Source organism: Episyrphus balteatus, chromosome 1 (assembly GCF_945859705.1).
Source record: "Episyrphus balteatus chromosome 1, idEpiBalt1.1, whole genome shotgun sequence".
NCBI classification, from domain to species: Eukaryota; Metazoa; Arthropoda; class Insecta; order Diptera; family Syrphidae; genus Episyrphus; species Episyrphus balteatus.
The window spans coordinates 84959180-84975603 of NC_079134.1; the positions used below are offsets into that span (position 1 = coordinate 84959180).

The 16424-nt window shown below is 30.2% G+C and overlaps 1 protein-coding gene across 9 annotated transcripts in view; it reads right to left on the reverse strand.

Annotated features, from left to right (window-relative positions):
• Positions 1 to 16424, reverse strand: part of LOC129906888 (zinc finger protein OZF-like) — a 453260-nt gene that overhangs the window by 113189 nt on the left and 323647 nt on the right. For 5 of the 9 annotated variants that reach the window (XM_055982860.1, XM_055982855.1, XM_055982856.1 and 2 more), the window contains one exon: positions 10078 to 10248. The exons of 3 other annotated variants lie outside the window; for them this stretch is intronic. In XM_055982860.1, the coding sequence (XP_055838835.1) occupies positions 10078 to 10248 (171 nt within the window). The remainder of the gene's footprint in view (positions 1 to 10077; positions 10249 to 16424) is intronic. One more of the 9 variants, XM_055982857.1, reaches the window with a different exon arrangement.

Genomic DNA, 16424 nt, shown 5'->3' on the forward strand with positions numbered 1-16424 from the left:
AAATTTTCTGTGGTATTGGGGTCGGGAGATCGCGTAAGACACTTCAGAACAGCAAAATTGGTCATTTTCAAAAAGCTTTTTTCTAACCGGCTGGTGTTTTTGGGGTCGTTATCTTGTGTAAACAATCTGTATTCAGGGATATTGGACTAAAAATGTGGAACATATGGGTTTCCACAATGTTCTTGCACATTTCTGCATTCATCCGATTTATTCTTTTCATTTGGCACAAGTGACACACTTCTCAAGAAAACGAACCCTAAACAAAAACTTACTATTAATTTCTTTTCATGAGTATTTTGTTCTTACCCCACACCTCCTCCGTGTTTAATAGCAGGAACTTGATAAATAGGGTTATATCGATATCCTAGAGGCCTTCACAGACAGTGAAAACCATCTGACAAGAACAAGTTGAACTTGCTCTCATCGCTCAAAAAATCCTACCTCACTTTTCACTTGTCGAATGCATATGGCACTTCGCGAAATCAAACCGCTTTCTGCTATTAATTGAAATTTTGTACGGTTTTTTTCCGGTCGTCTTGCACAAAGTTTGGCCTCAAAAATAGCTTGTTTACACAAGATAACGACCCCAAACCAGCCGGTTAGAAAAAAGCTTTTTGAAAATGACCAATTTTGCTGTTCTGAAGTGTCTTACGCGATCTCCCGACCCCAATACCACAGACAATTTGTAGGATCGTGCAGATCGGGTTATTAGAAAGCGAAAGCATTCAAAATGCACAGTTATGATGGAGCAAATTTGATCAGAATGTGAACAAATACCATAAAATTTATGATAGTCTTTAATAGGCTCAATACCAAAAAAATCCGTGCTTTTGTTTCAAATAAAGGGTTCCCAACAAAATATTAATAAAATATGAATCTAAAAAACCAAAAACATAAACAAAAAATATGAATAAATCATTATACTTTATTGTTTTTTACACATTTGCATTTTTTTTGCTCGGCTAAAAACGCATATTTAGGCAGACTTTTGACCAAATAATTGTCTTGAAGTAAGATATTCCACAAATCGACTCTGTTTCGTGAAAATAAAACATTTTCAATATTGTGTGCCAAATTTGGTAGTATAACGATGTAAAATAACTTAGTTATCATGTAAAACTCTTTTGACCTTTATCGTTTGCATTTTTGTTGCTCGCTACTGTATGTTTGACCTTCACCCCCTCCCTCTTGTCCACGAAAAAACACCCTTCCACACAACTTTTTTCTATAGACTTTTTTTGTACTTGATTCTTATCCCAAAAGCAAACTTTTTGCCAAGTTTCATGAGTATAACAATTTTTTTTTTATTTCTTGATTTTATGTACTATTTTACCTGTACTATAAGGTAATTTGTTTAAATTCAGAAACTTAGAAAATGTACATATGCCCATGGTCAGGCTGATAACGAAGAAAAAAATAACAAAAATAATAAAAAACTATTAAAATTCTTTTTATTTTAAGTGGATTAAATAATAATCCTGTTTAAACAAAATCCCATCTCCGGAAATCCCGCTTTTTAAAACCCCGTTTATCCCGCAAATCCCGTTTCGTACTTTTATAACTGCTAGTCAATATGGTACATTTAAATTACCTAGCAGTTCGTCAATGTTAAAAATGACAACAAAAAAAATGAATTGAACATAAAATTTTTATTGAAAAAAAAACAAAATCAATGGAAAATGTGGTAAATATCTTTTTTAATAATCGTACATTTTTTACAATTTAGACAATTTGCCTTACAATAGCTATTTCAACTATAATAATAAAGCTTATGTAAGGTCTAATAGTCAAAATTGAAACAATAAACAAAAATAATTTAATAGCCTTAACCATTTTAACTTACATTACACGGTGTTACAAAAATGAGGTTTTAAAATATACGCGGGCGGAGACCTATCATGTTTTGTAGAGTTAGTCGCACTGATTACGAAACGGTATTTAAAAAGTCCCTAACACTCCCAAAATATGGAGTTGGGGGCAAAAAACGGTTTTTTGGACCTTCACCCATTGAAAAAATACTAGCTTCGTCAAATTTTTACCCATTTTCGATTTTTTCACAGTTTCTGATAGGAAATAAATATATACCTTTTCAACAATGTATAAAACATGTAACTCGGTTAAACCACCTAGAATTTATAAGCTGCCAAAGTTCAAAAATTCCATTTTTTCGTCATTTACCCAACTTCGACATCAAATTAAAGTACATATTTTCACAACAACATGCTGTTTTAAAAATATATTCTAAAATAATATTTATTTCCAAATCAAACGAGGTATTTTTTATGAAAATCAGTTCAAAATTGGCTTAGAAAAAAAATGTACGATTTTAACCCAGATACAAAAATTCGAACTTTAAGGTATAGAACAAAAATGTTGTTTTGCACGTAGTAGGATAACTTGGGCGCCAGGATTTGATAACGGGTTTTTGAGAGGAATTCAATACAAAAATTTTTTTCTTTGGGAGGGGGTCTATCTCCCCCCGTTTAGGTGGAAAAGGCAGTTTTCTAAAAAAAAATATCAAAATAAAAAAAATTATTAAAAAACAACGGCAACACTTACAGTAATAAATGATAATGATTTCCGAAAAAATGTACAGTTAATTTTAATTTTTAAATCAATATATTATAACCAATAGTTTTTGAAATAATCGATTTCAAAGTTAAAAATAGGCGAAAAAAAAATTTTTAAAACTCATTTTATACTATTTTTGTCCAGACTGTGAATTTTAATAAAAAAATTACTCACACAGAAAACTGCCTCAATTGATTCCTTATCGAACAGTGAAAACTATGCCTTCTGGTTTTTGGGAAAATTGAAAAATTACACGGTGTAACACTCAAAATTTACGCAGGCGGAGACCTATCACGTTTTGTAGAGCTAGTCGCACTGATTACGAAACGGTATTTAAAAAGTCCCTAACACCCCCAAAATCTGGAGTTAGGGGCAAAAAACGGTTCACCCATTAAAAAAAATCTAGCTTCGTCAAATTTCTACCCATTTTCGATTTCAATTTTCTCAAAAACTAAAAGATATGGAATCATATAGTTTTCACTGTTCGATAAGGAATCCATTGAGGCAGTTTTCTGGGTGAGTATTTTTTTAAATAAAATTCACAGTCTGGACAAAAATAGTATAAAATGAGTTTTAAAAAATTTTTGTTTGCGTATTTTTATTTTGAAATCGATTATTTCAAATTCTATTGGCTATAATATATTGATTTAAAAATTAAAATTAAATGTACAGTTTTGCCTTTCGGAAATGGTATCATTTATTACTGTAAGTGTTTCCGTTGTTTTTTAATAATTTATTTTTTGATAATATTTATTTAGAAAACTGCCCCTCCCACCTAACGGGGAGAGATAGACCCCCCTCCTAAAGAAAAAAAATGTTTGTATTGAACTTCTCTACGAAAACCCGTTATCAAATCCTGGCGCCAGGTTCTCCTACTACGTGCCAAAACAACATTTTTGTTCTACACCTAAAAGTTCGAATTTCTGTATCTGGGTTGATATCGTAAAATTTTTTTTTTAAGCCAATTTTAAACTGATTTTCATAAAAAAACCTCGTTTGATTTGGAAATAAATATTATTTTAGAATATATTTTTAAAACAGCATGTTGTTGTGAAAGTAAATACTTTAATTTGATGTCGAAGTTGGGAAATGACGAAAAAATTGGAATTTTTGAACTTTGGCAGCTTATAAAGTCTAGGTGGTTTAACCGAGTTACATGTTTTATACATTGTTAAAAAGGTATATTTATTTCCTATTAGAAACTGTAAAAAAATCGAAAATGGCTAAAAATTTGACGAAGCTAGAATTTTTTCAATGGGTGAAGGTCAAAAAAACCCTGCCCTAACTCCAGATTTTGGGGTGTTAGGGACTTTTTAAATACCGTTTCGTAATCAGTGCGACTAGCTCTACAAAACATGATAGGTCTCCGCCCGCGTATATTTTAGAAACTCATTTTTGTAACACCGTGTTTTTTTTATCAGATTTTTCCTTTCTCTAAATATTTTTTGTTTTTATTTGTCAATTTTCTCAAAAACTAGAAGACATAGAAATGGGTAAAAATTTGACGAAGCTGGATTTTTTTTCAATGGGTTAAGGTCCAAAAAACCGTTTTTTGCACCTAACCCCAGATTTTGGGAGCTAAGGGACTTTTTAAATACCGTTTCGTAATCAGTCCAATTAGCTCTACAAAACGTGATAGGTGTCCGCCCGCGTGTATTTTAAGTGTTACACCGTGTTATGTAGTACAGAGAAGCTGACACAAATCTTTGAATAGATAACGGCTAACTCTTTTTGAAGTTGGATTCTCCGAAAAACTGGTTGTTTGAGCAAGAGAAATGTTTATAATTATGATTAAGTGTCGAATGTGCAAATTCCTACAAGTTTATTAAGCTCCCGTTTTTGGATGACAAAATGTTTTATTTTAAAAATCGCGGCGATATTAAAAATAAAACGCCTTTTATTGATCAAAGCGGGGTTATTAGAACGAGAATTTAATAAACATTTAAAAAAGCAGGATTTTAATGTCAGGAATTTAAAATCGGGATATCGAACCCAACCCATTTTAAATTACATAAAATTATGTGTGTATCAAAAATGACACAACATGCACTTATAGTACAGGTAAAATAGTACATAAAATCAAGAAATAAAAAAAAAATTGTTACACTCATGAAACTTGGCAAAAAGTTTGCTTTTGGGATAAGAACCAAGTACAAAAAAAGTTTATAAGAAAAATTTTGGTGGAAGGGTGTTTTTTCGCGGACAAGAGGGAGGGAGTGAATGTCAAAAATATAGTGAAAAATATTGTTTGTTGAATATCATCATATGACACATGTTTTCAAGGTATTTTTTGATGCTGAATCTGATGACATAAAAATAAAGTCAATACGATTGCTCTAAGAAAAGTTATTTCCGATTAAAACCCAGGGTGCTTGTATTTTGATCTCAACAGGTAAAATATAACCGAAACCCATGTGAAAAACATGCTACACTGACAAAATTTGGGATGAAGGCTTAAGATAAAACAGGGACAAAGGATTCATAAAGTTTTTAAAAATATTTTGGGTGAATGGGTGTTTTTTTTGATAGGTTAAGTTGTGTGTGAGAAAGGTATCATAACAGCTAACTTATATTTTATTAATTTTTAAAACTTGGTGAAATAGTTTTGGTTGGTATAAGAATTAAGAATCTATAAAAAGTAAAAAATTATTTTGAGTGAAAGGGTGTTTTTTTCAAGAAATGATGAAATTCGGAATAAGTACCACAAAAACTGGGAAAAAATTGTTACACCAATGGAAATTGGTAAAAATGTTTCATTTATAACAGAAAGCAAGAACTCAAAAAGTCTATACAAATATTTTAGGTTAAAGGGTGTTTTTTTGGGAAATACGGAAAAATCCGCGATAAGTCCGATGAAATCAATGGTATAAATGGTACCCTTACGAAATTCATTAAGTATGTTCTCTTTCCCATGGAAATTACGAATAATGTAAGTCTATAAATTTTTTTTATGTGAAAGGGTGTTTTTTTTAGAAGTAAAGAAAATATGGGTATATTTGAAAAAGTGTGTATTACTAGAGTAATATTAGTGGTACCCTATTGAAATTTTGCAATTATTTTTTACACTATCAGTTTATAGCCGAAGAGCGCTTATAGCAAGCACCGTCTTGCGACCATTTGCCAACACAAAAGTGTGTTATCCGGCTCATCACTTAGTGCAGTGTTAGTAGTTAGTAAGCAAATAATAACTACAAAAAACGTACACTAAGAAAAAAACATTGAATTCAACATTAGATAAAACAATATTAGAAATACAAACAAAATAATTACAAAAAAGACATAAAAATAAACACAAACATTTATGAGCGTGGTACACTGGTTTTTAAGACAGTTTTTAATTTATTTTTATTAAAGTTTAAATCAAAAAGGTTTGAATTTAAATTTATAAGTTTACACATGCGTGTTAAAGGTTCATGCAAGCCATAATTTGTTCGGTGTGGTGGAATATTCATTAAATCCAAGCATCGGAGGCTATAAGCACCCCCTCGATAGTTAAAACCAACAGAATTAAGTAAATTTGGTGCATCAATTACGCCTGTGATTAACTGGTGAATGAAGATTATGTCATTGTTAACCCTTCTTTGAGCCAAAGTTTGAATCTGAAGGAGATTAATCCGATGTTCATAAGGAGGAAGATTATAAGGATCAGACCATGGCAGTCCTTTTAAGGCGAAACGAATGAAATTACGTTGTACTGATTCCAGTCTTACATTATGGGTCTCGTAAAAAGGAGTCCAGACTTGCGATGCGTACTCAAGGTGGGGGCGTACTAAACAATTGTAGAGGGAAAGAGTCACATAAGGATCTTGAAATTCTTTTGACCAACGCTTCACAAAACCTAGCATAGAGAAGGCCTTATTTACGATGACGTTGATATGGTCGGAAAAATCAAGGTTATAACTAAAATTAACCCCTAGGTCTTTAAAGCTCTGAACACGCTGTAATTTGTGTTGGGATATTTTATATTCATACAAACTAGGAGCACGTTTTTTAGAAAAAGTCATTGTCTGACATTTTATTGGATTCAAAACTAAGCTATTCTTACTACACCATATAGAAAAATGATTAATGTCCTCCTGCAGAAGCCTCCGATCATTAACCGATTTGATACTTTTATAAATTTTCATGTCATCTGCAAAAATGAGAATTTCGCTATGGTGAATACATAATGGGGCATCATTTATAGCTAGAATAAAAAGAAGAGGTCCTAAATGACTTCCTTGCGGAACACCTGATTTTGCGATGAACGATTTTGAGAGACCGTCTCTGAACTTCACTTGATAAGATCTATTTTCAAGATAAGAAGAAATCCAATTAACGAAGCCTAAAGGGAAGTCTAGAGTTTTAAATTTAAATTTGATAATGTCATGGGAGAGTTGGTCGAAAGCCTTAGAATAGTCCGTATAGATACAGTCAAGTTCCTGCCCACTTTCTAACGTATTTGAGCACTTATGTAAAAAAGTAAGCAAGTTTGTAACCGTCGATCGTTTTTGAATAAAGCCATGCTGTTGAATGCATATAATTCTTTTACAGTGGAACGCCAAGCTATCGCAAACAACTTGCTCAAAAAGCTTTGGAACACAAGACAGTTTAGATATGGGTCTGTAATTAACTATATTGGATTTATCTCCTTTTTTAAAAACAGGAGTAATAAACGCTTGTTTCCAAATGCTAGGAAATTTACCTAACTTGAGAGATAATTCAAAAATAAGTTTAAGTGGAAGAGATAAAATTGACTTACAATTTTTCAAAACTGCTGCAGGAATACCGTCTGGTCCGACAGAATAATCTTCATGTAGTAATGAAAGAAAATGGGATACTTTACAAGTATCAATTTGAATATTATTAAATGTAACTTGTGGGCAATTTTCTAAATAACGGAAGTAATCTACATCTACATTGGCGGGTTTGTCAATAAAAGATTGACAGAAGTTAGTCGCAAAAGCATCGCAAATATCTGAAGTACTCTTTAAGATGTTGTTTTTATAACTGAAATTAACTGGATAGCCATCTGATTTCTTTTTCATATTAACAAATTTCCAAAAATATTTAGGATCTTGCTTGAGACTACTTTCCATATAACTAAGATAATCTGCATATAAGTTATTAGAGAGGGTTTTAAACTCTACAAAAAGTGACATATAAATTTCTTTATTTCTTGGGCACATAGTTCTTAAATAATTTTTCCAAGCTTTGTTTCTCTTATTTCGAAGGATTTTTAGCTCTTTTGAATACCAAGGATGAGAAACGTTAGAATATTTCGATCTTTTTTGTGGGACTATTTCGCTTATACAATTGTTTAAAACACGGTAAAAGTGAGAAACAGTTATCTCAATGTCGTCCGAAGTGGGTAAGTTTTCAATACCAGATGTATTGAGAATGTCGGAAAGCTGCTGATAGTTAGCCTTACGAAAGTCAAAGGCAAACGAAGTGTCTTGAGGATTACTATTTTCAAGTAAATGATCGCCCAAATCCAAAAAAAATTCAAGGGGAGGGTGGTAAATGTCTATGTTAGATATGGAAGTGGAAGCTTCTGTCACTACCGTATTAACAGCGTCAGATGAAAAAACTAAATCGAGTATTCGATTTCTAAAATTTTTGATACAGCTAACTTGCTGTAAGTCTGTAGAGATAATATTGTCCAACAAATGAAGCTCCTGTTGAGATGAAGTCGAAGAAGCTTCAAAGTAGGATTCGTCTTCTGATGGGACCCACTCTATATTGGGGAGGTTAAAATCACCTAATAAAAGAATTGAACTGTCTAGATCAGCAATTCCAAAAAAACTTATTATATTATGTTACTTTTAAGATAAGAAACAAGTACATAAAAAGTCTATAAAAATATCATACTTATTAGGGTGTTTTTTTAAGTGAAAACAAAAATGATGGGTCACCCTAATGAAATTTGGTAGAAACATTGATTTTGGGATAGAAAGCAAGAATAAAGAGTTTTCATAAAAAAAATTTAGGTGAAAGGGTGTTTTTTTCGAAGAGACAGTAAAATCTGTAATTGGTCCCAAAAAGCCAATGATTCGCGTAAAACGTGTAAGAACTTATATATAAATGTTTAATTTGTCATCAAAACCATAAATAAAATGAATCATTGGCTTTTTGGGACCAATTACAGATTTTACTGTCTCTTCGAAAAAAAACACCCTTTCACCTAAATTTTTTTTATGAAAACTCTTTATTCTTGCTTTCTATCCCAAAATCAATGTTTTTACCAAATTTCATTAGGGTTACCCATCATTTTTGTTTTCACTTAAAAAAACACCCTAATAAGCATGATATTTTTAGACTTTTTATGTACTTGTTTCTTATCTTAAAAGTAACATAATTGCAAAATTTCAATAGGGTACCACTAATATTACTCTAGTAATACACACTTTTTCAAATATACCCATATTTTCTTTACTTCTAAAAAAAAACACCCTTTCACATAAAAAAAATTTATAGACTTACATTATTCGTAATTTCCATGGGAAAGAGAACATATTTAATGAATTTCGTAAGGGTACCATTTATACCATTGATTTCATCGGACTTATCGCGGATTTTTCCGTATTTCCCAAAAAAACACCCTTTAACCTAAAATATTTGTATAGACTTTTTGAGTTCTTGCTTTCTGTTATAAATGAAACATTTTTACCAATTTTCATTGGTGTGACAATTTTTTCCCAGTTTTTGTGGTACTAATTCCGAATTTCATCATTTCTTGAAAAAAACACCCTTTCACTCAAAATAATTTTTTACTTTTTATAGATTCTTAATTCTTTTTTCTTTAGTTTTAAAAATTCTTTAGTTTTAAAAATTAATAAAATATAAGTTAGCTGTTATGATACCTTTCTCACACACAACTTAACCTATCAAAAAAACACCCTTTCACCCAAAATATTTTTAAAAACTTTATGAATCCTTTGTCCCTGTTTTATATTAAGCCTTCATCCCAAATTTTGTCAGTGTAGCATGTTTTTCACATGGGTTTCGGTTATATTTTACCTGTTGAGATCAAAAAACAAGCACCCTGGGTTTTAATCGGAAATATTTTTTCTTAGAGCAATCGTATTGATTTTATTTTTATTACATCAGATTCAGCATCAAAAAATACCTTGAAAGCATGTGTCATATGATGATATTCAACAAACAATATTTTTCAGTATATTTTTGACATTTTTTTCGCGGACAAGAGGGAGGTCTTGTCCGCGAAAAAAAACACCCTTCCACCAAACTTTTTTTTATAGACTTCTTTTATACTTGGTTCTTATCCCAAAAGCAAACTTTTTACCAAGTTTCATGGATGTAACAATTTTTTTTATAAATGCCTATTTTACTTGTACTATTAAGGGTTAAAGCAGTTTGATTTAAACTTTTATTTTTAGACACATTTGGTTTTGGGCATTTTATTATCATTTGAGAATATTACAGGTATATTTTGTTCCTGCTTTTGGTTCAGTTATATAAAGTATACCTACACAAACTTGTATATTATTTGATTTTACAACTAACCTGTATGAATTCGTTTATGAATATTTAAAGTTGATCGTTGTGAAAATCGTTTAGTGCAAATTTCACATTCAAAAGGTCTTTCTCCAGTATGAGTTCGCTGGTGAATATCAAGATAAGGCTTTCGTACAAACGCGGCCGGGCAAAGTGTGCATTGAAAAGGACGTATGCCTACTAAAATGACATTTAAAAATAAATATGTTAGATAAAATTTAAAGTAAAATATTGTAGTGAAATCCGCTCTAAGATTGAAGTAATTGCCAGTTTTCCCTATACTGAAATAAGAATACCAAATTTTCAATATTGCTATAATATCGCACCCTCAGTGCAAAAGAGCGATAAGTCAAAAATTGACATTTTTGAGATAATGATGAGGAAATGTTGCTTTTTAAATTATCTTTCTTTTGAAGGGCTTGTTGTTAACGTAAACGAAAAATTCGAAAGATTATGACTGTTTTTATCCAATTCCTACTATATTAAAAGTCAAACTCTTTTCTAATTTAAACAATTTTAAAAAATAAATTTATTAAAACTACAAAATAAACATAATGGTTCTTGTAATAGAGCTTTGACATTATGGAAATTGCTGTCCCATGGAAAGTTATAGGGGAAAGTTTAGAGTCAGTATGTATTTTGAAGAAGCGTTTTCTCGAAATGAACTTTTTTGAGTTCTCGCTCTTTTGCACTGAGGGTGCGATATGTTCCAATTTTTTAACTTAATCTTTTCTACTTCTTAAATTAGAACACTCATTTTGTTATAAGGAAATCATATTAAAATATTTCGAAAAGAGTAAATTTAAAAATTGGCGGATACTTTTATTTTGATACACATTTTATGTTATATTCTTTCATTTACCTCAATGTAAGATCACAAAAGCATTTAAAGTATAAAAAATGTATAGCTTTCATACTTGCAGGGCAGCTGCTTGTGTAATCAATTTATATTGAAGGTTTTGAATGAACAACAACAACTTGTGTGTTTAACCACCACGTTGTTCATAGGCTGCAGTTATAGCTATTTCACGGGGATGGTTAAACACACAAGTTGTTGCTGTTCAAAACCTTCGGGGACAAAATGTCCCCGTGAAATAGCTATAAGTCCAGCCTATGAACAACTTGGTGGTTAAACACACAAGTTGTTGTTCTTCATTAATAACCTTCAATAAAATGATTTAGTTTTGCCTACTTTATTAGGAATTAACGTTCTTATTGAATATTCAATTGAACAACCGTATATTACTTTTTAAAATAAATTTTGGTAAATTTTGAGTTTCAAACTAAAATTTTTTGAAGCTATTGAAATCACTTCGAGCTACAAAAAGCTTGCCAGCGTTGTGTTTAACCTTCCGATGACAACAGGAGTACTATACCACCCAATACTTGGTTTTTCTTTTTTTATTATATATGCGTTGTTATCGGAAGGTTAACTGATTTTTTTACCCAGTACTGTATTAGCTTTAATTTATTTATTAGTTTGTTAGTTATTGATTAAACTTGATGTGATTATGTGTTTACACTTGCAATATCAGCTCTCGCACAATCCGCAAACGATTGCAGGATATCAATTTACATGGAAGAATTGCGTTATGCCGACTTTTCACAAGTCGATTTTTGCCGCACAATAAGCCGCAAGGCAAAAGTGGACTACGAGTCTTCTATGGGGTTTGTCAATTTAGTCACCTACAGCGTAGATTCACACGAGTGAACTCCTCTCGAGATTTATTCTAAAGTGTGTGAATTCGGTTAAATATTTAGCAGAGGCTTAACTTTTTACGCTATTGAGGTGAATACAAAATTTTCACCTGTCAAAAATTTTTCCTAATCTGGGACCCGTTTTATTTTTTTATCTTCAGAGGATAAAATCAGAAAATTAAGAAAGTAATACAACATTATGAGTGTGTATTAAGGAAAATTTATATTTTTCAATATTAGTGTTTCGCTTTATTGATGATAAAAAAATTGTAAGTGAATGTAAACAAAAAAAAAAAATTCACAGGATAACCCTTGGTGGAAGTTTTTAAATTGTAAATATTTATAAATGCTTTAAACAGCATTTATTGTTTTGTTTTTATAGCCACTTCAAAAATTTATTACAATTCTGTCAATCTGTCAGTCTGTCAGTCTGTCAGTCTGTCAGTCTGTCAGTCTGTCAGTCTGTCAGTCTGTCAGTCTGTCAGTCTGTCAGTCTGTCAGTCTGTCAGTCTGATACGGAATTGTTTTGTATATCATTTTTTAGATCAATTTCTTGTTAATAAGTCTTACTTTTGTCATTTTCTGTTGAAAATAAAAATGGAGCTATTCAATAAAAACGATACCAATCTCTTTTCCAAGATGGCGGCTGTTCCCAACCTCCAATCATCCCAACAAATTGACCCTTATGATAAGGACAACCCCCCGAACACTTTCCATGAAAAAAATTTTGTCCCGCGAAAAATACGATTTAATTTACTAATTTCCCTGGGCTAATATAAAATGTCTTAAAAATTTTAGCAACTTGAACTATAGAAGCTAGTTCGTGCGACCCAGTCGTGCATTTTATTTATTCAAGAGACATACAAATGTCAAAAATGTATCTTCGGCTAAATATTTAATCCGATTCACACACGGCCTAAACCTTCTTCTCTTAATATCGGATTTAGGGTAGATGAACCCAAATCCATGAATTATCATTATCATTATCATTATCATTATCATTATCATTATCATTATCATTATCATTATCATTATCATTATCATTATCATTATCATTATCATTATCATTATCATTATCATTATCATTATCATTATCATTATCATTATCATTATCATTATCATTATCATTATCATTATCATTATCATTATCATTATCATTATCATTATCATTATCATTATCATTATCATTATCATTATCATTATCATTATCATTATCATTATCATTATCATTATCATTATCATTATCATTATCATTATCATTATCATTATCATTATCATTATCATTATCATTATCATTATCATTATCATTATCATTATCATTATCATTATCATTATCATTATCATTATCATTATCATTATCATTATCATTATCATTATCATTATCATTATCATTATCATTATCATTATCATTATCATTATCATTATCATTATCATTATCATTATCATTATCATTATCATTATCATTATCATTATCATTATCATTATCATTATCATTATCATTATCATTATCATTATCATTATCATTATCATTATCATTATCATTATCATTATCATTATCATTATCATTATCATTATCATTATCATTATCATTATCATTATCATTATCATTATCATTATCATTATCATTATCATTATCATTATCATTATCATTATCATTATCATTATCATTATCATTATCATTATCATTATCATTATCATTATCATTATCATTATCATTATCATTATCATTATCATTATCATTATCATTATCATTATCATTATCATTATCATTATCATTATCATTATCATTATCATTATCATTATCATTATCATTATCATTATCATTATCATTATCATTATCATTATCATTATCATTATCATTATCATTATCATTATCATTATCATTATCATTATCATTATCATTATCATTATCATTATCATTATCATTATCATTATCATTATCATTATCATTATCATTATCATTATCATTATCATTATCATTATCATTATCATTATCATTATCATTATCATTATCATTATCATTATCATTATCATTATCATTATCATTATCATTATCATTATCATTATCATTATCATTATCATTATCATTATCATTATCATTATCATTATCATTATCATTATCATTATCATTATCATTATCATTATCATTATCATTATCATTATCATTATCATTATCATTATCATTATCATTATCATTATCATTATCATTATCATTATCATTATCATTATCATTATCATTATCATTATCATTATCATTATCATTATCATTATCATTATCATTATCATTATCATTATCATTATCATTATCATTATCATTATCATTATCATTATCATTATCATTATCATTATCATTATCATTATCATTATCATTATCATTATCATTATCATTATCATTATCATTATCATTATCATTATCATTATCATTATCATTATCATTATCATTATCATTATCATTATCATTATCATTATCATTATCATTATCATTATCATTATCATTATCATTATCATTATCATTATCATTATCATTATCATTATCATTATCATTATCATTATCATTATCATTATCATTATCATTATCATTATCATTATCATTATCATTATCATTATCATTATCATTATCATTATCATTATCATTATCATTATCATTATCATTATCATTATCATTATCATTATCATTATCATTATCATTATCATTATCATTATCATTATCATTATCATTATCATTATCATTATCATTATCATTATCATTATCATTATCATTATCATTATCATTATCATTATCATTATCATTATCATTATCATTATCATTATCATTATCATTATCATTATCATTATCATTATCATTATCATTATCATTATCATTATCATTATCATTATCATTATCATTATCATTATCATTATCATTATCATTATCATTATCATTATCATTATCATTATCATTATCATTATCATTATCATTATCATTATCATTATCATTATCATTATCATTATCATTATCATTATCATTATCATTATCATTATCATTATCATTATCATTATCATTATCATTATCATTATCCTCGGGGGTTTTTGTTGGTTTTCCCCTAGAGGACGCGTCCTCAGGTGGCGGATAGAGGAACGCTCAGTATTTCTTCTGAAATACAGGGTATGTGGGAAATAAAATACCACACGCGGACCAAAAAAAAACAACTATGTGAAGGAACACTGAAAATACAGCGACCGCATAACAAATATACAAACAAATGATGCCATGGGCGTGACAAGCTTGGCCACCACGACACCGAACATTACAAGCAAAACCAGTTGTGACCCCTTCCAAAGAGGAACGAAAACTCTTCGCACTCCTCCTCCGAGCAAGGGTATCCCCGCAGGATCTAAACCCCCTGAAGCATTGGTTACATCCGCAAGACGTGACATTTTTGCTAAATCAGAGGATGAAGTTTTTGCCTATGAAACAGAAAAATGCATAAACATCCTGAAATCGATGAAAATGGTATGTGACAAACAGAAAAACGTTAGCCTAGACATAAAGAATGGCATCGATGCACTAGTAGAGGCTCTGGACAAACTAGTGTGGAATGAAAAGAAGAGAAATGCACCGAAAGATCCTCCTCCTGCAAGTCAAACCCGGCAAGTTGAAAGCAATCTTAAGGATTCTGCCAGCTCCCAGACAAAGCTGACAACCTCCAAAAGACCACCATCGAGCCCTCTGAACAAAGACACCGACAAAAGGAAAAATGATACACCAAAAGCGAAACACTCTGAGGAGCAGACCCAAGAAAAAACAATTGCACCAACGCTAGGTAAAAAAATTCCTACACAAGCCGCAAAAGAAAACACCACAGCGGTGACGGTGAATGAAGGTGAAAAAGAAGGGGGAAGCAAGAAGCCGAATAACAGGGCAAAGCAAAACCGAAGGAAAAAGAAGCCCAAACAAAAAGCTAAACCAGAAGCCATACTTATCAAGCCGAAGGATAATAAAACATATTCGGACATTCTCAGAGAAATCCGGAGTAAGACGAACCCAGACGAGACAGGCACCGTGATTAAAACAATCCACCAAACCAAATCCGGAGATGTCCTATTAGAACTCTGAGCGAAAAGTTAAAACAAGACAGCTTTTGGAGATTCCTTGAAAGCTATACTCAGAGAAAAAGCAGTGGTTAAAGATCTAGAGCCAAGCATATCCATTAAAATTATGGATCTGGATGAACTAACCACTGCACAGTGTGGCCAATCACGAATCTAGCTGGACAAAATTAATATCTCGCGTTAAATCGACTTTTTTTCTAAACAGTTTTAAACAAATGAATGTGAATAGATAAAATTCTATAAAAAAGAAAGATTTTTAAAAAGAAATCTATAATTTCTGCAAAAAGTGGGTCAAAATAGTGATGAAGAAAATGCATTTTTGAATTTATGTTTCCGTAAACATATTCTATAATTGGATATACTTAATTATTTAAAAAAACGCTTGAAAAATCTCAATAAATAAAAACTCTATTGCTATTCACGAAAAAAGAGAGACAGAATAATTAGTTTTTATTAAGAAATAGAACTTTTACACACGTTTTTGACAGGTGACATATATGATTTATTTTCTCAATATCATGCTTTAAATTAAAATTTTAGCAATGATTTTAATTAATTATGTTTCC